The following is a 24,316-nucleotide window of genomic DNA, read 5'->3' as shown; positions in this document are numbered from 1 at the left end:
AGATACACTTGTCCAGCAAAACAGCAGATTACATCCCAGTTTCAAGAGACTCTTTCTGAGTTTCTTTTTTCTGGTTGAGTAATACTTTCCCATGACAATGGAGTGGAATCCAACATTAGCCATCTTACAAAGCAGCATCAAAAGAAAAGCATAAAATTAATAAAGTACAGGGATGGTTGGGTGATACTTTACCAGGTAGTAAAGACACATAGGAAACAGCACGATATTTTTATTTTAGTTGAACCGTATACTACCAAAACCAAAAGAAACCCCAAAAGCCAACAACCTCTTTCGTACAAATGCGTACAGCATACCCTTAACACTTGTGAGTTTTTCAGCTGCTTCTTAGGGCAAACGGTCATATTTCATTCACAAGGCTGCTGAAATATAGATAAAGGTGGCATTCTTAATCGGCAACCCTATTGGCTGGAGAGATGGTGAACTATGACTGATTTGAACCTCCAATTTTCAATCCTGACTTCAGATTATCCTTGACCAAATCATCAAAACCTAAATCTATGTATGCACATTGAGGCTGTCCTAGAAGGTCACCAATCTCTGTGGTAAGAATCAACATGTTGTTCCAACTCCGTTGTTACACTGACCTCTTCCAGCAGAACAGTACCTGAATGGCTGTGATTCGGGTCTTCACTGCTTCAACTTTCATGCCTCAACCTCCAGACAAAGGAGTTGAAAGGTAGCAAAGCAACATGAAACTACATATGCACTAGATGAGAACTAGCAAATAGAAAGAACAGCATAGGGCTGACCAGGAATTAGTATTCAAATGCAATGCAGAGAATTTAAATGATGTCCATAAAGATCACTTACTGGATTTTCAGTCACTCGACTTGGTGAGAAGAAAAACAACTCCCTAGAGACTACTTAAGAACTGCACTGAGAAGAAAGCCAGAGTAGGATCCTGCCGATGCCAAAGTCTATAGGGCTCAGAAGGGCCACCGATATGCATTGGACAGTATTTACATCAGGCTGCAAAATGCATGACCTTGATCCTCTTTCAACCTCAAGTACAACTGATGCATTGCTATGCCTCATTCTGGATTACTCAGTAAAACCCCAACCAGATCTATCAACCATCTCCCCCACTAACACATCTTATCTACAGACCAGTGAGGCAGAGGGTGCAAAAAAGTACATTATTTTAACAAGAGGGCTTACATTATTTAAATGTAAATAAGCATGGATTTGATGGATGGACCACTCGGTGGATAAGAAACTGGCTAGATGGCTGCATTCAAAGGGTTGAGGTCAATGGCTCAATGTCCACATGGAAGCCAGTGACGAGTGGCATTCCTCAGGGGTCAGTACTGGGACCAGTGCTGTTTAATATCTTTGTTGGTGAAATGGACAGTGGGATTGAGTGCACCCTCAGCAAGTTTGCCAACGACACCAAGCTGTGTGGCATGGTCGACATGCTGGAGTGAAGGGATGCCATCCAGAGGGACCTGGACAGGCTTGAGAGGTGGGCCTGTGCGAACCTCATGAAGTTCAACCAGGCCAAGTGCAAGGTCCTGCACCTGGGTCATGGTAATCCCAGGCACAAATACAGGCTGGGCCGAGAATGGCTTGAGAGCAGCCCTGAGGAAAAGGACCTGGGGGTGCTGGTGGACGAGAAGCTCAACATGAGCAGGCAATATGCACTTGCAGCCCAGAAAGCCAACCGCGTCCTGGGCTGAATCAAAAGCAGCGTGGCCACCAGGTCGAGGGAGGTGATTCTGCCCCTCTGCTCTGCTCTGGTGAGACCCCACCTGCAGTACTGCATCCAGCTCTGGAGTCCTCAGCACAAGAAGGACATGGACCTGTTGGAATGGCTCCAGCGGAGGGCCACAAAGATGATCAGAGGGCTGGAGCACCTCTGCTATGAGGACAGGCTGAGAGAGTTGGGGTTGTTCAGCCTGGAGAAGAGAAGGCTCCAAGGAGACCTTATAGCAGCCTTCCAGTACCTAAAGGGGGCCTACAGGAAAGATGGGGAAGGACTCTTTATCAGGGAGTGTAATGATAGGACACAGGGTAACGGCCTCAAACTGAAAGAGGGGAGATTTAGATTGGAGATCAGGAAGAAATTCTTTACTGTGAGGGTGGTGAGACACTGGAACAGGTTGCCCAGGGAAGCTGTGGATGCCCCATCCCTGGAAGTGTTCAAGGCCAAGCTGGATGAGGTTTTGAGCAGCCTGGTGTAGTGGGAGGTGTCCCTGCCTGTGGCAGGGCGGGTGGAACTAGGCTATCTGTAAGGTCCCTTCCAACCCGAACCATTCTGTAATTCTGTAAATCTCCTTCTCACCAGGTTTACAATAGCTTAGCTCATAGGCATTCTTTTTCATTGACATAGATCTAAACAAGAAAGGAAGTATTGGTGCTTTTCAAACAGACAAATATCGAGGGACAAATATTCTTGTGTCTTCAAGGGATAACTCCACACTGGCAGCAGCACAGAATGGCATCACAGCAGGGAAGCCCTGAAGGGCAGATTTCTTCCCTGACACAAGCAGAGCACGGCTGGCACTGAGACACATAAGTGACCTTAACGCTCCTTGGGCTAGACATCTACCCTGGCTGCACATACACTCCAGCAGGAGGCTGCTAACCGGGTCCGGACTGACCGCATGGGGGAAACAGGTCTTCCCATCCCGTGAAGCAGAGAGACGAAACAGTGGCCTTCTGCTCTGGGAGGCAGGTTGCTAAGTGCCTTTCCCTCCCACCTTCCCAAAGCCAGGACAGCAGGCCATCAGGGTTGAGTTTCAAGGCAGAGTTCAGTTCTGCAGCCCCTTCTCACCTGTGTAGTCCCACTGAAATAAACAGGGCTACTCACACAAGTAGCTGCTGATCTGAACCTGTCACCTTTGGACTCAGCATAAAGCTTCAAACTTTGAGGATTAACAGTTTTGTGACAATTAATGTAACAAACCAGTCTGTGCAGCAGCGATACAAAAATCCTCTCCAAAAGCTTTTTTTTTTTTTGCTTTTTTTTTTTTAATGTTCATGTTGCAGTAAACCAAGGTAACTGTAAATTACAAACCTCATCATAACAAGGTGTTGGACTGTATTGGGTCTTTAGAAGCTAAGTTGTTCTATGAACACCATGGCAGGAGCACATTAAAACTTTAAAAGGTAGACAAAAAGAAACAAAGAATTATAAAAGCTTGTAATTTATTAATTAATAGTAATTACTTAAGTTTAGGATCTGTCATACTTCTTTAGATGGACTATCACCTTACCCCTTCATATCCCACCACTAACTTTAGTCTCCATGCCTGTGAAAAAGGAGTTCCTGATAGGAAGGCAAAGCTTAGCCTTCCAGTTTCACCTTCATCTTTTTCCAGAGTGTGACAACATTTGGCTTTTTGATTCTTGGCATTTAAGACTCTAGTACTAGAATCCCTGCTACTCCATTAACTGCCAAATAATGCATCACCTAACAACCATTACTATTTTAAAGGAAACCTGCTAGAATCCTGACCTCCGCTATTTTATTTTATTTTTTATAATAAATATAGCTTTGGAAGTGCATTAATATTTGTAGCCTAAAGGCTTTGAAAGTACAGTTTGAACAGTGAAGAGGCTTAAGACAGAAGATATTCCATATTTCATAGCCTGTGTTTTTCATCAAATCCTTCAGGGACACAACTGTTTGGGCTAGATTCTATCCCCAACCCTCCAAGTCCTTTTACCCATAAAGTCCGCATGCCAGTAGCCATCCCAGTTCAGATCCATGGCAGCAAACAGACAAGAAGTGGATGTGAATAAACCATGACTGTCATACTGTCTGCTGATTTTCTTTCAAATTCTGCCAAACAAACCAACAGTGGCCATGCCGGAAAACTCTAAGACTGGCATGCTTCCATAAATGCATGCAATTAATAAAACTACATGCAGGTTGCACAGTGAAGAGCAATGTTGAATCAGGGAGTATGATGGGCTCTTTCATAGGATTTTCAAAGGCCATACACCAAAGTAAGCTCTCTGACACACTAAGGCTAGAACGGAGTTTCCAAGTACTGGGTAGCAAGCCCAAATTGAAGCAAACCATCTGTCAGGAGAACAAGTCACTAGCTCTGCATGTATTTCAAATAAGCTTCATGCTAGCTTCATGTCATGTTAGCATGACATCACGTGGGTCACATTGTTCTAAAAGATACAGAAGCAGTGAAAACTGAATCCATCACTACCACCACTGCCTGGTAAGCCTGGTCTAGGAGAATCCAAACCCTGTTTGCACTGCTGTACAGGTTTAAGCTTCCAGGCTCTTGATTTGCCCAATGAAACGGACCCACCTGCTAGCATCTATTTCTCTTGCTCCCCTCCACAAATGCAGAAGAACCAATGTTTTAAAGACGTGAATCAGCAATGAAATAATCATCCTGCACTTCAAATGACCAAAATGAAACCGTTTCCATGACTTCCATAAACAGTGTGTCTATTATTTCTCTGACCTTCCGATGAAAATGACCAATGTTTTCTGGAACAATTAAAGAACGGCAACAGTTACAAAACCCTGAATTGTCTGTCCTTTAGACGCTACAGAGAACAAGAGCTCAAAGCCTCAGAACAAGACCTCAAAACCAATTCAGTGCATCAGTTCCTCTGTATTAACATCTAACTCAGCAGTGCCTACTAGTATTTCAATATAGTCAATTAATACCTATCTGCTAGCACCTCTAGGATGAGAAACACTGGGAAGTCCGGGTTTTTTCACCTCTCTGTTGCACTAGCGTACTAATACAAAGAAGTATATAGCACATCAGTTTCCTCATCAGGCCAGAAGTCTCCTCCTAGTGCAGACACCATGAGGTCCGCTGCACATTACTTTCCAGAGGGCATCCTGAGGACAGTCGTAACACTGGGGTGGGTAGCTTTCCCTGGGATATAGTTTTTCCTAGATAGAAATAGATACATTTCTAGGATGTGTCAGATTGGTCAAGCATGCTCTGTGGAGATGCTCTTTGAATGTAGAGAAATGTACACAGACTTACAAGTATCCAGAGACAAGCTTACGCTACTGCTCTGACCAGGTTGCTTTAGATCTGGGAATCCCTGGGAAATGTTTCGTAGGCTTGGAGTTCTTCCCCACAGAGAAACTGTGTTTGGGCAGAAACCACAAGCAGCCCAGCACATCTGGCAACCATAAACCTGTCCAACTTGCGAGATGTTATGAGGCTGTGTGGGCCAGCAGCCCAAGCAAGGTGGAAGAGGCTATGCAAAAATTAAGGGTACACTGTGATTAGGGACCTGAGGAACACTCCTGCATTCCTAAAACTGGGTGTGTGCCCCAAGTACGTTTCAGCTGCATATTAGGGTGCACATCAGACAAACACATCCATGGCCCTGCTTTCCAAGAGATTGGTCTGGCAAACCCAATTTGGCCCCTTTAAAACTGACTGTGCAAGCAGGGAAAGCACGAGATTCTAAAGAACAGTTATGAGTGAGAGCAGCAGGAACTGCTATTTGAGTTGATGTGATGAAGTCTTCCCCTTTCTCTCCAATGTCTGTTCCCTGCACTCTTCTGTGCATGAGCACAGCCTTCCTCTGAACACGATACTTCACAGAATTGCAAACAGTTCTGAAGAGGTGTGCCAGTACCTCGGGGTCTGTGCTAGGCCTCCTGAGACAACACAAGCATCCTAATGGGAATATATGAGAAGAACATCATCCACTCCGCCTCCTGCCAACACTTTTATTTGGGACTGGTGCCAGTTTGCTATCTCTTTTCTGAAACAAACGAAAAAAAGAAGGTGCTGAGATTAAGATCTCCACAGAGCAGATTTTCATTTGCAATTTAGAGACTGACTTAGGAACACACTTCTGATGTTTGCTAATGATGAACCTAGATGCATCCATGCTTTCCCGAACTGGGTCCTTCCACAGTCACAATACGCCAAAGCAGGAGGTGTCTAGGGAAGTCAGTATCATTGTGAGACAGTAACTCTTTCTTTTGCATGGCTAATTACGGAACTAATAGAGTATTTATTTATTTATTTATTTGAAGAAGGATGCTGTAATGGTGATCTATCAGAAGCTGTGTAATAGAAGCTCACTTTGCAGCAAATTTAAATACTAACCACACTGATCATCACACTAAAGCTCCTGCGAGACATATTTCATTATGTTCCTCAAAGGGCATTTCAAATCTGATGCAGCAACTCTACCTTACATAGAAACTAATTAAATATGGCCATCTAGTTACTGTTGTACCAGTGAACCTTAATTACCCTGCAACCCTTTAAAAGTTGTTTGGGAGACTCATTCTGATACAGTGTAAAAAGTAAGGAGAACTTCAGATAACTATTTCCTACACATTGGGGACTAAAAATCCTATTACATAAGGGGACCTTAGGATAGACAGATAATTTAAATGAACAGGAAATCAGTCAGATCTATTTTTCTGAATGTTTTTCATTTGTTTTCAAGCCACTCTGAACTACTCCAAAACTGCATTAAAAGGAAACTTATTTGCTCATATTCTGTATCCTTTCCCTGAGGGGACAGGGAGGAGAAAGAAGCCTGAAAAAAATTACAAAAGCATTGCTTTTACTTAATTATGAAGCTAGCAGAAAAGGTTTCTAAGGTGAGGTGTGCGTTGTAATGAACACATTGTTATAATCCTTACAGGGCAAATCATGGAAGTGCAGTGACAAGGTACCGCAACAACATAAGAAGCTTCTCTGCACGAGATGCATGCTTAATCCTTTGCTCTGAGACCAATGTGGTTTCAGGGTACTGTTAAGTCAGTAGATAAAGGGTTGAAAAAGAACCTTATTGGCTTTTATAGTCACTTTAGCCAATACAAAGAACAATACAAAGAAGCACTGTCACAAATAAATGCTAGTTCTCCAATCTCAAAAGATAACTGTGATGCAGACTTCAGAAGGCAGAACACATCCTTCAGAGAGAGCATCCCCTTTACCACACAGAATGGCACAGAATTAAGGAAGGGGATTCCTAAGGGAAAAGCATCAGAGGACTTTGTCAGAAGAAAGGGGTTAGCACTCAAGGTTCTAGTTTACAGATGAGAATAAAAACTTTTAAGGATACACATAAACACCTGTGCACTTGTGCCACAAGGTACAAAAGATCTGGCAAGAAAAAATATCTTTGGCTCACATAAAACACTCTGTGCATAGACATTTATAGAAACTGTTTTGGTAATGTTCTATGGGAAGTGAGTGAGATATTAAATTAAAAAAATGCAGTACTCTAAAACCCAATAAGCAAAAAAAAAAACCCCAGGACATTTCAATTCTAGCACAGAGGAACATCTTTCTTCAGTCCAACAATCTTCTTTTCAAGGAAATACATCTTAATGATTGAATCCACTTTGGCCATTCTCCCCCTCCCTCCACACATAACAGTTCTTCCCAGAAAATGTCTTGATCTATTCCAAAATTTGGAGGGAAGAATTGTTAGCAAATACAATTATTAATCTCACTTATTAAGGCCACTGTGATTGGAGAAGACACATGCAGGTCGTCTCTCCACCACTCAATCCTTTCTTTCTGTGTGATTTCTAAGTCTCCTGAGCTTCTTCCTTATGGAAAGGACATATATGGAGGCTGGAGATGACTTCCCCTGGAGTCTTCAAGACACGCTTGAAGACAGGCGAAGGACAACAGATATGTTCTTGTGTTCATTGAATGACATATTAGTTAAGTGGCCACACTGTGAGCAGCAGCAACAATACCCCTCCCATCCAACAGAACAAATAGACGAGGGGCACTTTTATATACAGCCTTGGATCTTTTTCTAAGATAGCATCACCAGCTAAACCAAAATATGAAAGCTGATCTAAGCTACTGAGAATACCTTCTTCAAGAGCCAACCCACATTTCCTTGCTTAATCCACTTTAAAACTCTGCCTTAAATTCAGTATAAAATTCTAAAAGGGGTATAACACTGTTCCCAAAGGCAAACCACCCACAACGTACCATTCAACAAGGGAAGCTGGATGTACACTAGTGGCTGTGGTACACTAAAGCTCTATTGCACACAAAAACCTAATCCCATAGTTGCACACAAGTGAACAAACAAGACCAAGGGTGTTCCAATGTAGCGACAAAAAGTTACGTGGGTGGTCAGATGTTTTGAATGATGTTTTGCTAATACAACTCTGGATTTTACTACAGCTAATACTGTCACCATTTCCACTTCTTCAGTATATCCCTCTATCTCTTGCTGACAATAATCCTTTTCTGTTATGAGCTTTAATGAAAGCTAAGTGCCTCCTTATTCACCACACTTATATATAGCTGATACAAAGTTTTATTTTATCAGACAGAGGGAAGAAAGCAGTTTAAAAGAAGGATGTATCTCCAAAAGGGTAAGCAAGCAGGTCCTACGTTTTGCTCCCTCTCAACACTGGGCGCTACGTTAAATTGCAGTTAGCTACAAATACCCGTAAGCATTGCCAAAAGCCACAGAGAGAAAAGTAACCTGAAACAGCTATGATGAAGGAAGGAACACCCACCACTGCTCCTGATCTGTCTACCAGCCACCAGCTTGGGCAATTGAAACAACAAATGCACATCGTTCGGAGCGATCCCTCTGCTGCCCACTTTAAGCCTTTTAAACTCATGCTGGTTAACAGATGGTCCCTGCGCGCTCCTAAGGCTGCTGACACATACCTCTAAGGATATACAGCCACTTAGGTGGGTACCTGCTAAGATCACGTTCCTGCTGCCTGGGGCAGCATTAACTGTGAGCAGGTAAGTTTAGTAAGCCCTGACATTTTTTAATGACATCACCCGCCCTACGATGCCTTAATCTTGGTGACTCTTTCCCCCTGGTTTCCTATTGTTATGTCATGAAGCCCGTTAACGAAAAAGCTACATTCCATCTGTGTAATGATACTTCCCCACCAAACATTTTTGCCACTCTCCCCTTGGGTCTCCTTTAACACTGACAGAGCTGTTACATGCACTGCTTGCAGAGGGGAAAGCTTGCAAGGTTAGACCCCAAGGTTACTCAGTGATGCCTATCATGTTTTCTTTAAAAAAACCCCAATGTTACTTATAAATTAATTTGTCCCAAAAAATACTATTTCAAGCAATCTTATCAAATTTATCTCACAGAATGGTTTGCTATTCTGAGCCTTGAGATAAGACTAAACTACAGATCGAGTCTGATTGATTTCTTTTTGCCTTATAATTATAGGCTGTTATTTTACAGGTTATTAGTTAACACCAGTTTATTTTTTATTATTAGCTTTGAAATGCTTCAAGATTTTGCCATGCTTCCACACAGAGAAAATTAAAATGATCAATTGCTTTCCATTTATTTTTGGCTATTTCAACCTTGTAAGTAATTGTGCTAATTTTGAAACAAACTTTTAAAGTTTTTTTGGAAAAACGTTCATCACATCAGTGAAATCTAAAGCGCTTTCACACATAGCGCAAGTCATAAGGAATGATGAACAAAGAAGGTGATAAGACACAATTAAATTGTTCATGAATGGATGAACGTGCAGATTGCTTTAAATATAAACAATGACTACTCATTAACACCTTAATGCAGTTTATTCCTAACTCTCCACCTCAGTATTTTCAATAACCACAATGACCCAAAGAGCACTCACTAAGCAGAGAGCAGGAGCGATCATCGCTCTGGGGAATGATTGTCTTAACTGGCTTCACGGAAGCACCATGTAGATTACAGAGCTCTTAATCAGAGGTCCTAAGGATACAGGGCGATCATTTAAAGCCATAGTTCCCAACTCAGAGCTTTAAATGCTGGTATGGCAACTTGCCCAACCTAGGAGGGACAGCCTTCAAGAAACTGCAGGCCAACATATTGCTGCTGCCAGCATAAACACAGACGAATGAGAAAGGTGGCAGGAAGAGAGAGATGCCAACAACAACAACAAAACCCCACAGAAGGCAGAAGCTGAGAGCATCGCGTGAGATATTCCACTGCAGACCTCTTCACCATCAGTCTGCACAACATGACCTTCCCACCCATGTGCTCCCACAACTGAGACTAAGCATGGGGAAGAGCCGTTCTCCTCCAAACGTTAGGGATGCCTTGTGCATCAAGCGCAGCCACATCAAGGTCTCTGCATTTGTTTCTGGCACTTCTCTAGTGCAAGAAAACAGAGAATTAAGCAAAAAAAAAAAGATACGTATGAAAACTGTACTATCATCATCTCAGCAAGGAAAACAAAGGACCATTACAGATGTCAGATGGGAGTAATCTCTTTCTCAAGGAATACTGCAATATAATTATTAGTTTCTCGTTTCATCCTAACTGGGGGCATATTTTCTGTTCTGAGAGAGATTGCTATGACTTAGTGCAAAACTGTAGTGAAATGGGACTAGCTTGTGACAGACTCTTTTAACTTAAGGCTGTTTCTGATGGCTTAACACTGTTGTAACACTTGGCTGACTTAGGATTTTTGACTGACTGAGGGAACTCAGGAACATTATTCCCAAGGACATGCACCCCAGTCAGTTCTCAAATCTAACCATCAGTAGACTCCTTATCCTTTTATCCACAGAACAGAAATAAGGACACACAGGCAAACAAGTGCCACACTCAAAACAGGTCCTCCCCAGTTTGGGGCATCAAGCTTGCGTCAGGCTTTAACTATTTCTGACACTCTAGCAAAGAATTAGATTTAGGCTTGATGAAATTTCTCTTCCATTTTAATAATGCATCAAGTATTTAATTTGCTTATAAACTATTAACCAGATGACTGTCTGTCCCAGTACTGTAAGCACTAACCATAAAAATGATATTGCACCATAAATTATGCATAGCAAGGATTTTCCGATTAACCAAAATATGCGCTGCAGTTGTTACCCATCGTAGTTGAAATGGCATGTGTCCATACAGTATATCAGCATGCAAACATTTGTCACATACTTCCCCTCTCTTACGTACCTCATAACCAGAATGAAACCACAGTGAGTCTGGAGTGCAAAAGAAACACAAGCATTTCATTTTTCAACCCTGCCTCCCTATTTTCTTGATGAATTTGCCACTCATTTAAGTTGTTCTTTGGACGTCGTCTTCATTTTGTTTCTTATAGATTGAGTTGTAATTTCAAGATATGAAAATTATTACGAAGTCTACAGTAAAGGCAATAATTATCTTTTAAGTATTCAGCAACACTGGCTCCGCAACAAAACCTAGGGAAGGCAACCATGTACCGAGGGCCAAGCTATAGCCTCAGCATATCAATATAAAACAAGACCACCAATGCAATCTAAGTGAAGGCAACAGAATTGCATGATTATACATGGTAATTGCATGATTATACATGGTAATTGCATGATCATAAATAATTTTACTTGAGAAATATTCTGAATGAAGAAAACATTTTTAGTTGATTATATCAACAAATTGTATTACCATGCAAAATACATTAAATTTATATCACTAAAATGTTAGAAGTGACACTTTTTGCATCTTATCCACAAGAGATACATTGTCATGAATATTTGTCACCAAGAAAACGTGAGTACAGCCAAGTTTTATTTTGCTGCAGAAGTATAATAATTCACACTGATTCTACAGTCTAAAGTCTAAGCACAAGAAACAACTGCTAATAACACAATATTTCATTAGCATTGACTTTTATATTATCTGAAAGCAGACAGCCCAGGACATTCTTTCTGCACTAATGACTTTTGTCATACTGCAAAAACTTAAAAACTTTAAGACTGATTCTGAAGGCACTAAGATGCCTGGCTGGGAGTATTACTGTGAGTAGTCCCAATGAAACCAATTAGCTGACTCAGAGTAATTAAGCATTAAAGCTAATTATACCTGTTACTGAGAATTAGGCCCTTTCCTTTCACTGAATTTTACAGATAATAATTCTGAACAGAGTTGCCAGTTCTGACAATTTTATCTGGAGTTTTGGAAAATGTACTTTCCTTAAAGACCTCGTTCCAAGAAGAAAACCGTGGTTCCTGAAGAAACAAGAAAAATAAAAGGATTTTGCAGTGTCCCATCTTACAGGAATAAACTTGGTTGTGCTAAGTCAACAAGCACATTGAGCAAAAGGCAAATATAGAGATAACTTCTTACTCAGGCAAATTCCGCCACATCCACTTTCTTGAAGAACCAGGTTAGCAACAAAAAACTACAGCAGCCTTAAAATCACACGTATTGCAGACAGCAGTAACAGGCAGCAGGTCTGCAGTCTGCATATTCCAATCCCAAAATAAACATATACCTTCCTCCTATCTCCTGTCACGGTTGTTCTACAGCAATGTCGGTGCCATTGACTGCACGGGTATCAGCTGCCCCCCAACACAGAAAGGTGATGCACATGTACAGTGCCACAGGAATGGTTAAAATATCAAAGCTTTTTTTAGCTAATTCCACCAACACATTCAGCATTCAGAGAAATGGATCTTGTGTCATTTTCCTCTTGCCAGTTCCATCACTTTGACTAACTATGCCTTTCCCTTCACGTTGTCCCCAGTTAGATTTGTTAACTAAAGCTTGCATCAACAATACCTTTTGAATGACAGCTGGTGAAGCACGGGCATCTCTCCCCTTTACAGGACGTGGAGAACCTGTAATCTTTTTCCCATCTGGCACTCGCTGAAGGTCATAGTCTTAAACCAAAGGTCTCCAAAGCCATGTACAACAGTTAAAACCCCCATTGCTGTTAATGCCCACTTCTTCCTTCAAAACAGACTGTCTACCTGTTGCATACAATGTTGATACAGAAGTGATTCCAGCCACTCCATTTAGCCCTGGCACGGGACAGATATCTCAAATGGCATATTCTTGCCACACAGTGGGTGGCGTTCAGTTTGGAGGCTCATTTTTCCAGGTGTGTGAACTCATGCTCCCAGGGTTAGAAAACAGCCATGAAACGAGTGACGGGCACACATCTAACCTCTAGCTATACTCCAATTTAAGCAGCGGTGAGACTAACAGTCATCATTCGATTAAAGCGCAGGCACAAGTTTTGGTAACGCAAAGCCTGATGGCAAAGGAGGCCAGTTCTTCAGGCCCTTTTATAAAGGTATTTAGAAATGCTTTGCCAAAACTGGTGATTTGGCTTCCTAAGTATGAGAGGATCTCCATGACAATAATCTGAGGGACTGATTAGAGCAGAGAGAGAAAGTGGAATTTTTCCAAGCATGCATTTTCACTAATCTTTCTCCAGAAAGGAATAAAACCTCCCACACATATTAGAAAGCCTACTACTGCATATTTCTCTCCCCCCCGTTCTCCTGAGCCCAGTCTTTTCCACCTGAAATCTTAAAGCCACCATAATTTGAAAGTACTTTTAAAAATACAGATATGCCGTTCAGATTACCTCCTCAACATCATTTCTAATCTGTGAGCTCCATAAATCCAAAGTAGTTTAAATTCTTTTATCATTTAAGGGATTATTTATTCTAATCATGAAACCATGCAAAATATTTCATTATGGATATACACAAACATACGCTGGATAAACAAGAAAGAAAAAACACAACTTCAAATGTGATAACATTTCAAATAACTGCAGAGATGATTAATTGGGTTAGTGTACTAAATCATATGTAAGGATGACCAGGGGCAAACTCAGAGACTTCAAAACAGATTTTTAAATCAAATGGTGGGTTTTAGAGAAAATTAAAAATGGATGGGATGGAAATTTCCTGCAGAAAATCCACTCAAGTGATTTCCCTTTATTTTCACCTATTTAGAATATACCCACCTCAGCGAGCTGTATAAATATTCTTTCTTATTTTACACAATAACAACATAAAGTGCACAAGCTCCTCCTTGATCACTGCAGAAAAATATATCATATCCTTTTAGACAAATCAACACATATGAGGCTAATACACATGACACTATCTTTCCATTAGAAAGGAAAATCATACATCATTTTACTCTCCTAAAAGTATTCAACACAGCTCTAAAGCTATAAAATGGAATGAATACAGCGATACAACTAACAACAGTCAGGCAGCCTACCATGAAGGCTGTAAGAAGCACTAAGGCCCAAAAAGAGCGTGGAAGGTGCCAAGACAATGAAAGTGGAAGAAGCTTTTGATTTCAACTTTGTGCACGGTTCAGACCGGGAACGTTCCCGCATATAAAACCAACAGTCACCCTTTGTGTCCTGGCTTTCCCCCACCAGCTCTGCATCACGGAAACAGCCGACTATGAACATTTCCCAGCTCACTAACATTTGTCTCAGCCATTCAGCAGTTTCTGCCAGGATCCTCCTCCCTCTTTACACCCTGTGAATTAATTCTGCTTGCAGCAGCACTAACACAGGCTGCTGTGTTTTTTTTTCCTCTCCCTAACGCGAGATGTTCGTCACTGCTTAAGAAGAGTAAACAGTACCAAGCACACTTGCCTTTCTAGACACAAAGACTTTTCTTCTCTGCACGTGGCAAAATTGTGCAGAGCCACTCAGTCCTTTCCCTCCCAGCTTTCCTTTCCCAGAACACATTCCAGGAGAACATGTGGCTCCATACCACAAAGAGATAAAACAGATCTTTCATCATTGAAAGGAAGCAGAGATGTATATTTCTACAGTCTGGCTCAGATCCCTGGCTGAAGTCAACACATGACTTACTTATATCACTTGAGGACCCAGCCACTTCAGTGAGATTACTGAGTGACTTCAGTACACTTAATATCTGTGCTGCGGTTCAGGGCTGAGCGAGCCAGCTGGGCTCCATAGCTAGCACAGGCTGCACCATCCCTATAAGGTCTTTCGCTACCTCTCTCTCTCCACCTTCAGAGCCTGGCTCCTGCACCTCTCTGTCCACAGGCTTCTGTTCAGCTGCACATGCTTTTTAGTCAAGGTGGGCAGGATATATTGAAAAGTTCCCCTCCCTTCATTTCTCAGCATGGAAGATAAATATATTCTTTCTGAAGGAACATCCCCTTTTTGCTGACCCCTACTACAGCTACGGCAGTCATTCTGGCCTTACACATTCTCCAAGGCATTGGCTTGTTTTCTCCCAGAGTCTTCATTCCCAGGTTAAATTCTAAGTAGACAATCAGCCTTGTTCAAACAAAGACTGACATTTGGTGACCTCCCTGTACAGTCTCAGGAAGGTCCCATGGCACCTGAGATAAAGACGACTTCTCGCATCACTTAACAAGAAGCCAGTCTGCTAGAATCAGTTTTGCAAAGGATTGCCATATAAAGCTTACTCTTTTTCAGATAGGAAGGAGTAAGAGTATCTGTCTGTATACAGAGGTACCTTCAATACTGACTGACACTTGTAAGGCCAAAAGAGAACCTGATCAGATCAACTCAATGTGGTAGTCCCCCCTCCCCTAACAAACATCAATAAAATTCTGACAAGGATTCCCCAAGCAGGCGCATGAAGGGGAAGGCAGAAGAAAAGCCCACACATCTTGGATCATTTAGTGAGAGTTTTAAGTGGTCTATTTCCTTATCAGTCATCAGCTCTGATAATTTATCAAGCTTGAAAGCTACCTACCATGTGTTGCCATTTTAAAAGTATAATATTTCGCAACAGGAAGAATAGAAATTGGTCAAAACCTGCAATAGGTCAAAACCTGTAAAAAAACCTTGAACTTGTGAACTGGTGCAGGATCAGGAAAGGGATTATGCTATTGGACAACTGTCACAGATGGAGGCACAAGTTTTCAGAAGTAATTTGGGATTAGCTTTTAGATGACTGAATCAGAAAGTTAGACAGTTTGAAAACTGCTTTTAAGAAGACATGTACGAAAAGCCAATGATGGATGTTAAGAGATGGAGCCACACCAGATTGCTAATCGTAATAAAGAAAACAAAAGATCACCAGCCAAAAGTGAGAGCACATTCCACATTCCTCTAGTGTCACACTGGAGGAAGTCTTTCAGAAAATTAAAAAATTAATTTCTGTATGTGGACTGATTCAGTATCAAATATGCAAAAGGAATTCATATCTGTCTATAGTTTTATGATGTTATGGAGCTACATTAATTTTGGCAGGAAAGGTAATTTAAATCCTTTGGGAAACATTATCCCCTTGATATGAGCACATAACTCAGATTAATAGGTTTTGCATATGTATAACAGTAGGGAGAATAACCCTGAGTTTGGAAAACAGCTTTGTATTTTAATCAGTTTGGGAACATCAGCAAAAAAAACATACCAGGGACAACTAATCGAACAGCATTTGTTAACTCATGCTAGGTAATAATTGGAAATTAATTGATCAATATTTAGAAAGAAACATAATAAACAAGTGTATTTTGGAAAATCAAATAAAGCAGAACTTTTAATATAATTGAAAGGGCAGGTAGAAGCTGCACTGCTAATCATTTATAAATTGTGGGTTTTTTACAAACCAGACCAAATCTGTGCTATACCCAAATTGTATAATTGACTCTGTGTATGCAATCTCTCAGTTGTTCAACAATACAGATAACAGCAGTAATGGTATAATTATAACTTACAGCTGAAGTAGATAAAAACCTGCTAGTTCTTAACTAGTGGTTGTAATTAAAAGCGGAGAAGAGCAGCATTCACTGCATCTCCTTATGTTTCACTAATAAAAGTGGATTTTAAGTTCCAATACAGCAAAGCAGCTGCACGCTACACCCAAGCCCTGTCCATGTCCTCACAGAAGACAATGACTGGGGAACGCAGCTTGACCTGTAGCTGCTGTAGGAAAAATAGCTCTGTAAGCAGCGGTTGAGCAGCAGCTGTAGATATGGAATGCACTAAACGGAAAGCAAGTGATAAGCATGTAAAGAAGAGGTTAGTTCCTGCGTCCCAAGCGTCACTTTACTTTTGACTGCATCAACGGGTTGAAGAAACAGCATTACTTCCTTTCCACCACCTTCCCCCTGCACAGGCAAAGAAACGCACACCCCCTTGTTGCACACACGCGCACTGCCAACCCACGGACAGCGAGGGAGGACACGACAAGCCGGGACGTGCCGCGGCCACCCACGGCCGAGTGCTCAGCGCCCGCCGTCCGCCCCCGCCGCGCCGGACGGTGCTTTCAGCACCACGGGCGGCGGACAGCGCCCGCGGGCTCCGGCCGCAGGGGCGAGCGGGACGGCCCGGTCCCCCCCCTGCGGGACAGCCAGCACGCCCCGAGGCACCGAGGGCTACCCCGCACCCTCCATGGCACATCAGTAAGGTCACTAGCCACGCAACTGCACACGAAAACCAGGTAAGTTTAAAAACTGGGGGTGGGGGTGGGGGTGTTTTTTGTTTGTTTTTTTTTTTCCACACATACCCCCCAAAAATACATTCAAGAACATTGCACCTCATAAATAACAAGTTTCAAAAGCACACCCTGCGCCATTATCAAGTACGAGCAAAAGTGGCTAAACAAATTTTCCTAAAAGCTGTTTCCTTGGAGCAGAGAGTTCCCAAACCCAGGCTGCTTGGTTCATGCTTTCTGAGCAAACAGAAGAGTAAAATCCAACAGCTCAGAAATGAAGTGGGTACCAGTGGCACGTTTCACTTGCTTTTTGGCTCACTCGCTCAATACTGGTTGCTAAGCAATTTTTTCTTTTTAAAAAGCTCAAAACTACTCACTGCCAGATGGATTCATGAAAACACACACTTGCACTACTTACGATGTTTTTCATTTATATTTCTTGACACACCAGTACTGTTTCTTTTAATTATTTCTTTTAAAGGAATTCCATTTCCAGGTTCAAAAGTAAAGACATAAATGAAAGACAGCCAGGGAGAGGGGAGGAACAGAAAGAAGCTAAATGTAATTATCAAATTTTTCTGTGGATTGCAGGAAAGAGGTACCTAGAGACTTGCACATCCTCTGGGACTTGCAGCAAAGACAACGTCTAGCTCAGCATAGAGATATGAGGCACCAGGTGACCTGAAGGTGCCTTGCTCTTAACTGGTTTGTCTATTTATAACTACATGACATAACATTACCTGTGACAGCACAAGTCAACGCAGGGTTATTTCAGCAGTCAAATAACCATACACAGTCTCCCTTTATTTACACTTTACGCATAGTGATGCTCTTTCCATTTTCACTCCCAGTTCTTTAGAGCTGAAACCTGGAATCTGGCACTATCTTGCAGCCTGTGCCCTGAAATGCCACCCAACTTACCTACAGCTTGGTAATTTTTAAGAAGTCATGATCAGAAAGAAATAATGACCCACCATATGATGTAACCAACCATTCTATCAATGGTAAAACCAAACTGTGTATGAGCCATTACCAAGGCTGTGATTACAGCGGGGATAACGGGCAGGGGAGGGGAATTCGTTCCATTCCCAAATGGAGGAGAAAACACACCTCTGCCATCTCCAACTTTCTGCCAGCTTAAAGCGGGGAGGAGGGATGGGGGAGACTGCAGCATGGCAAACAGCAACTCTGAGGCAGCTCTTTTCCCTTTACAGCTGGCAGTGAGCTGACGCACTCCACATCAAAGAGTTGGGTCATTTTGTGCGCTGCTGCTGGGACGTGCAGGAGGCTGCAGGAGAGCTTCCTGGCTACAGATCCTCCCTCACCTCATCCCCCGCAATGGACAGGGGAAGCCTGGTTTGGTGTGGAGAACCAGCAGAAAGAACTTTCTTTTCCTTTGTTTTTGAGAGCAAGTAACCTCTGGTGTAGTTTACTGTTGACAGAGCCCATAAGGGAAGAAAACGTCAGGGAAGGAGGGAAAACCACAGGCCTACTAAGAAAGAAACAGGATTGTCACCATGTACAGGATGAACTGAAGGGGACAGCCAACATCTCAAGGGAGCCATGAGGAAGAGGTGGCAGAGAGGAAGAAGCAGCAGCGGAGAAGGGGGACAGAAAGGCCAGGTAGAGACTTGCAGAAGGCTTGTCCCGGTAACGGGCAGGAGGAGGTGAATGTGTGGAGCTGGAGGTGTGTTGGTAGAAAGCATCAGGCTGCACATCCAATGAGAGTCTCAAAAAGCAATGTGGGGGACCTCATGAGACTGAGAAAAAGTGGCCAAGGCAGGCACAACTTTCCGTGCACTTTTGAGGCACAAACCCAACAGGGGAATAAGGCAAAGAGCGAGAGGGGGAGAGCCTTGCTAAAACGCCAAGGGCAGGGTCTCCAGGAGGGGTGCCAGAAGAGCCTGGCGAGGAGGGACAGACCAGAAGTCTTGCGAGAAGTGCTACCAGGGTCTGCGAGGCGAGGGGACGAGCAGCGGGCGGGAGAGGGGTGCGGGGGTAAGGGGAGCCGGTCAGCGGGCCAGGGCCGCAGGAGGGAGGCCGGGCAGGTGCGAAGGAGCGGGCGGCAGGGCCGGTCCAGGCCGGGCGGCGGCGCCCGGGGGAGTCCGCCGGCGCTGGCGGGGGAGGAGGCCGCGGCGCCGGGGGCGGCCCCTTCCCTCCCTGCCTCCCCCGCCGGTCCGCGGGCGGCCGTGGGCGAAGCCGGCCGTCCCCCCCCGGCGCCGCGCCGTGCCGGGCCGCCTCTCACCTGTCTCGAGGTTGAAGGAGATGCGGGCCTCGGCGAGGTAGGGGGTGTCGCTCTTGGAGCGGACGCGGCGGATGGGTCTGCGGTCGATGTCCTCCTCGGAAGATGCCGCCATTAATGTGGGCACGGTGAGCAGCGTGGCCCGGCGAGCTGGTCGAGGGCGAGCGGCGGCGCGGCGCAGGGCGGCCGGGCGAGGAGGGGGCGGAGGGGGCGGGCGGGGAGGGAGGGAGGGGGAGAGGCAGGGGGAGGGGAGGACGGGGAAGGAGAGAGGGAAAGGGAGAAAGGAGCGGAGGGAGGGAGGGAGACAGGGAGGGAGGGAAACAGGGAAAACCCGTCAAGGATCTGCGGACGGGAGCGGCCGCGGCGGCCCTGCCCGCCGGACAGCGCCTCCGCCGGCCGAGCCCCTCCCGCAGCCGTTCGCCTCAGGGAGGCGACCTTCGCTGTGCTCCCCCTCGCCCCCGGCCCTGCCTGTCCCCCTGCCCAGGGGAGGCCGGGGCCGGTGTCCCGGCTGAGGTGCCGCCCCGACTCAGGGCAGGGTCCCGGCTGAGGTGATTTCCCGCCCCCCCGGTCTGGCTGAGGTACCACAGACCGACATGGGCCTTTCTGGCCGAGGTGCCACCCAACAGGCCTGGCACCTCCTGCCCCAGTCTTGGGCAGCCTGAACTGCTCTCTTCTAGCCGAGGGTTCCCAAAACTCCGAGCACGGCTGGGTGGAGACTTGGCAGGATGGCTAAGGGCTCATCCCTTCACCTCCTGGAGAAGAGAAGGCTCCGGGGAGACCTTATAGCGGCCTTCCAGTAGCTGAAGGGGGCCTACAGGAAAGCTGGGGAGGGGCTGTTTGCAAGGACATGTAGTGATGGGATGAGGGGCAATGGTTTTAAACTAGAGCAGGGTAGGTTTAGATCAGGCATTAGGAAGAAGTTCTTTACAATGAGGGTGGTGAGACACTGGAACAGGTTGCCCAGGGAGGTGGTGGAGGCCCCATCCCTGGAGACATTCAAGGCCAGGCTTGATGAGGCTCTGAGCAACCTGATCTAGTTGAAGATGTCCCTGCTTACTGCAGGGGGGTTGGACTAGATGACCTTTAAAGGTCCCTTCCAACACAACACATTCTATGATTCCTTCTCCTCTTTCCTTGGGCAAACCCATTAAGTAAACCAGAATGGTGCACTGGGCCAAGCGCTTTAAAATGCCAAGGGGACTGAGGAGCCTACGCTCAATGTTTAAAACTGACCATCGTTTAAAGCTTGGGACTCGTACTCATAAGTCGCTTTGGCAGGTCATTGAAAAAAACATGACCATAGGCAAAAATCAGTGACTCCATTCACCAGCTGCAAACTGGGGACACTGTTTTTGCTGCTTCTCTCCTATGCCGTCTTCTCTACTTAGTAATCAGCTCTTTATGTAGGTGTTATTTCTTACCCTGTGATTGCAGGCTGCCTGCCATGTTAGGGCTCCAATTTCGATTGGGACCTTCAGATGCCAGAGTAATACAAATAATTAAAACTGCTATTTTTAAAGAAAATCTTGATAGCACAAAAGTACTACATAAACTGAGAGTTAAACAGTTAAAATATGTGCCAGGGAGTGTACTAGTTCATCCCATTTAATTTGGATTTTTTAAAAAAAAACCAGTCTGCTTAAAGTCACTAAGTTGTCAGTACTTCCAAAATCTTTTGTTTTGGTCAATCTCAATGAGAAAAAGGACCAGGGAATGACAGGACTCAATAACTCTGAAGGCAGCAGTAGTAACATTAGCTGGTGTGAATTTTGGGGAACAGCTCTCTTACTTGTTCCAGCGGAATCGAGAATTTTCTGTTACACTTTTGCCAATTAAACCTATAGAGGTTTGGGGGCTTGCTGGATGCTCTTCCATGGTTATAATGTTGTGTTTAGCTGACGTCTGCTGTTAGCTCTAATCCCTTCATAAATGTTCACAAGAACTTTCATGTTTCTGGATGCCTGGAGTGGATAAGATATAAAGATATATTTATATCTTTTTTGCAAAGCCATTCTCTTTTGCTGTGATCTCACTGGCTCACCCTAGCTCAAACAGGGGAAAATCTTTAGTTAGTACTTGCAGGAGAATTTTGAAAAGGATCCCTGTTCATACATCTGCAGGTGCTTGTATTTAGACAGCCGTGACATTCTTGGATGTCTGGTGAACCACCACACCCCTTGTGAACGAGGAGGTGCCATCTGGTGCATCTGCATCTCAAAAAAAGTCTTTCATTAACATCATATGCTGTTTGGCAAGGGGTAGTCTTACCATTATCAAGGTTGAAGCAGATCCTAGCTTCTTCCAAGTAAGGGGTGTCACTCTTAGACCGGAGTCTTCTGATGGGTCTCCGGTCTATGTCATCCTCAGAAGATGCTGTCATCAGAGTGGGCACGGTAAGAAGAGTTGCCCGACGAGCTGGTAAGAAAGAACAAATGAAGAGGAGAATAGCAGGAGAAAGGAGAAATGGAAAGGGGGAGGAAGAGGGAGAAAAAGAAGAAAAGAGAAGAAAAGAGAAAGAAAATCACTCAGTGGAAAAAGAGGATCTGTAGCAGGTAGTAGAGGCTGTTTGCTGTCTCACATGCTGCAGAATTTAAGAGCCGCAGTGAATGATGACAAGAAAAGATTGCTGTGTCGTGTGCCCCAAAGACACAGGTTATAGCTCTGTTACTGCCACAGCTTGCTTGTTCAAAGTTTCTAGTTTTGCAACTTAAACCACTCTTTTTACAATTTCTCAATAGCTGCAGTCTCTCTTTTTCTGAATACTGTTTTTGAGGCCGTGATGCCTGAGTAATGGAAGCATTTAAGTGTTTGCTTAGTTTGCAGAAATCAGCGGAAGCTATGCTTGGGACACATGACGTGATGCCTACAACAACTATTCCAGAACTCAGTTTCTTGTTCTCTTCATTTGGGCACTCAAAATTAGCAGCTACTTTTTGCTCTTGATCACTTTATGTCTTAGTTTCTTAGTTGTGAAACAGGGAGAATCACCATTTTCTTTCAGTAGGGATTTTGTGAAGATATAAATTCAATAATATTTGTAAAGTATTCATATACTTTAGTGAAGTACCAATGAAAAGCCCATGAGGAAATTAAGATTTCTTTCTTCTGAACAGGGTTTAAATGGCTTGGGGCCATGCCTTCAAGGAGGAGAAAGCAAAATATTTAATACTGGCTCATTAAGTGAGCACTGCCCACTCCATGCACTGATGAAGCAAATGGTAGGATAGTAAAAAATTACTGTGTCATCGTGCAATTAGAAACCGTACTATAATACATACGTATAAGGAGACTGAATTAATGTTGCAGAAGCAGCCTTCATCCTGGCATTGCCTAAGTATTTAGCACTTGACCGTACAGCCCAGATAATGTCCCTTTAATGTAGGTGTCTTTTATGTGTAATGTAATCATGAGTGGCTATTGAATGCTTTGGGTGCTGAGCCTATAAATTACAAATTACAAACAGAAGAGCCTCTATAAATATATCCACCTCAGTTCTCTCTCTGAGTAGATAAAGATTGTCAAAAATGCTAGATGGGATCTGTCTGATCACTGAAAGCGTGAGCACCATGCACAAGTACCTTCTCCATGTGTTTCTTTGCCCTCCGCCTCATATGGAGCTGGAAAGAGAATTTCAGAGCGTAAAAGCCCAACCTTCCCCTTAATGAAGGACTGTTAACATTAACTTTCATGTGGGACCCTGTAAGACCCTAGGAGCCTAAACCCTGGATGTTTCTTCCCATTTGGGCAATATCTGGCATAACAGTCTTAGGGCTTTTGGCAAGCCACCACACTTTAAATAACTATTAATGAACTGTATTTTCCTGCTGGGCCTGGAGAACGTGACTGATAGTGACTAAGAGCATGTTCTGCAGCCTGCTAAATGCTGTGATTCTTTTAAAAGTTTTTTAGAGTTCCAAGCAATACATGTCAATCAGAAGCCTTTAGATGCCTAAAACCTGACTTAGGTGTTAGATATGATAGCATATAATTAGTATGAGTTAACAAAAGCTGTCACACTCTATTTTTCAATTTGTGGCATTATGTAGTTTACTAAACAAGCGTATCTGCGCTGTTGGGGGTAGCAGTTATTTCTGGTCTAACTTCCTTGTTTTCTGGCTTTAAATAGATTTCTTTCAAGTTTTTGCTCATTTATAACCTAGAATTTGAATTTGAACTAAGAGCTAAGGGCAAGAGTTGAAATTGATTTAATGGGGTCAACTATTTAGATTAAGCTAAAGTAAACACTGTGACTAGACTGTAAACTATTATTCCCTTGTAATAAGGATGTACACTAATGAAGATAAAAGAGAATGGAAAATTTCTGCTATGGAGAATTTTGTGTACTGCATCATCAAAATTACACTTAAGGAAGATTTATCTGCATATGAAGCCAGCATTGTAAAACTCATCTCATAAAACAACCATGTAAAAGATTTGTCTTTTAAAACTGGCATGATCTAGCTGTAGTTAAAGTCAGTGAAAGGGCACCTGTGCATTTCAGGGCTGTCTGGATCACAGCACAGGAATCTATTTGGAAAAAAAACAACACAAAATTGCATATACATTTATGGTAAACAGAGAATAAGAGTGGGCTTTTCTATATAATTGTTTATAAATCATTTTTACCTTTTGGGTCAAAATATTGGGATCTGGCTTGTATTCATTTTGACTAGAGGTAGGTGGGTGCTGGAAAATGTTTCCTGGAGTGATCATTATATATTACTTTGACAACCATGATTATCTCCCCTTTGTGCATATTAGCAAAAGGAGTTTTCAAGAATGACTGGAAATTTAAAGTAAATATTGGAAAAATTTCAGAGGAAACTAATAAACGTTAAAACATTTTGCAATAAAAACCTAAGACCAATTCTTTTGCAGCCAGAGAACTGGAAAGTATAGCTGATCACATTCTGATGTCCATACAGTGATGATGAATATTTACGCATGCCATGAATAT

General features: G+C 43.4%; 1 protein-coding gene across 1 annotated transcript in view; it reads right to left on the bottom strand.

Annotated features, from left to right (window-relative positions):
* The window catches only part of PHACTR1 (phosphatase and actin regulator 1), a 319,282-nt gene that overhangs the window by 285,758 nt on the left and 9,208 nt on the right, over positions 1–24,316 (bottom strand). The window contains exons 2-4 of the mRNA XM_054191481.1: positions 21,628–21,774; positions 19,363–19,509; positions 4,992–5,096 (exon numbers count right to left, since the gene is read on the bottom strand). Of these exons, the coding sequence (XP_054047456.1) occupies positions 4,992–5,096; positions 19,363–19,509; positions 21,628–21,774 (399 nt within the window). The remainder of the gene's footprint in view (positions 1–4,991; positions 5,097–19,362; positions 19,510–21,627; positions 21,775–24,316) is intronic.

This window comes from Rissa tridactyla, chromosome 2 (assembly GCF_028500815.1).
Source record: "Rissa tridactyla isolate bRisTri1 chromosome 2, bRisTri1.patW.cur.20221130, whole genome shotgun sequence".
NCBI lineage: Eukaryota > Metazoa > Chordata > Aves > Charadriiformes > Laridae > Rissa > Rissa tridactyla.
Note: the sequence above shows the minus strand (reverse complement) of the source record. Positions and strands in the feature narration are given on the sequence as shown.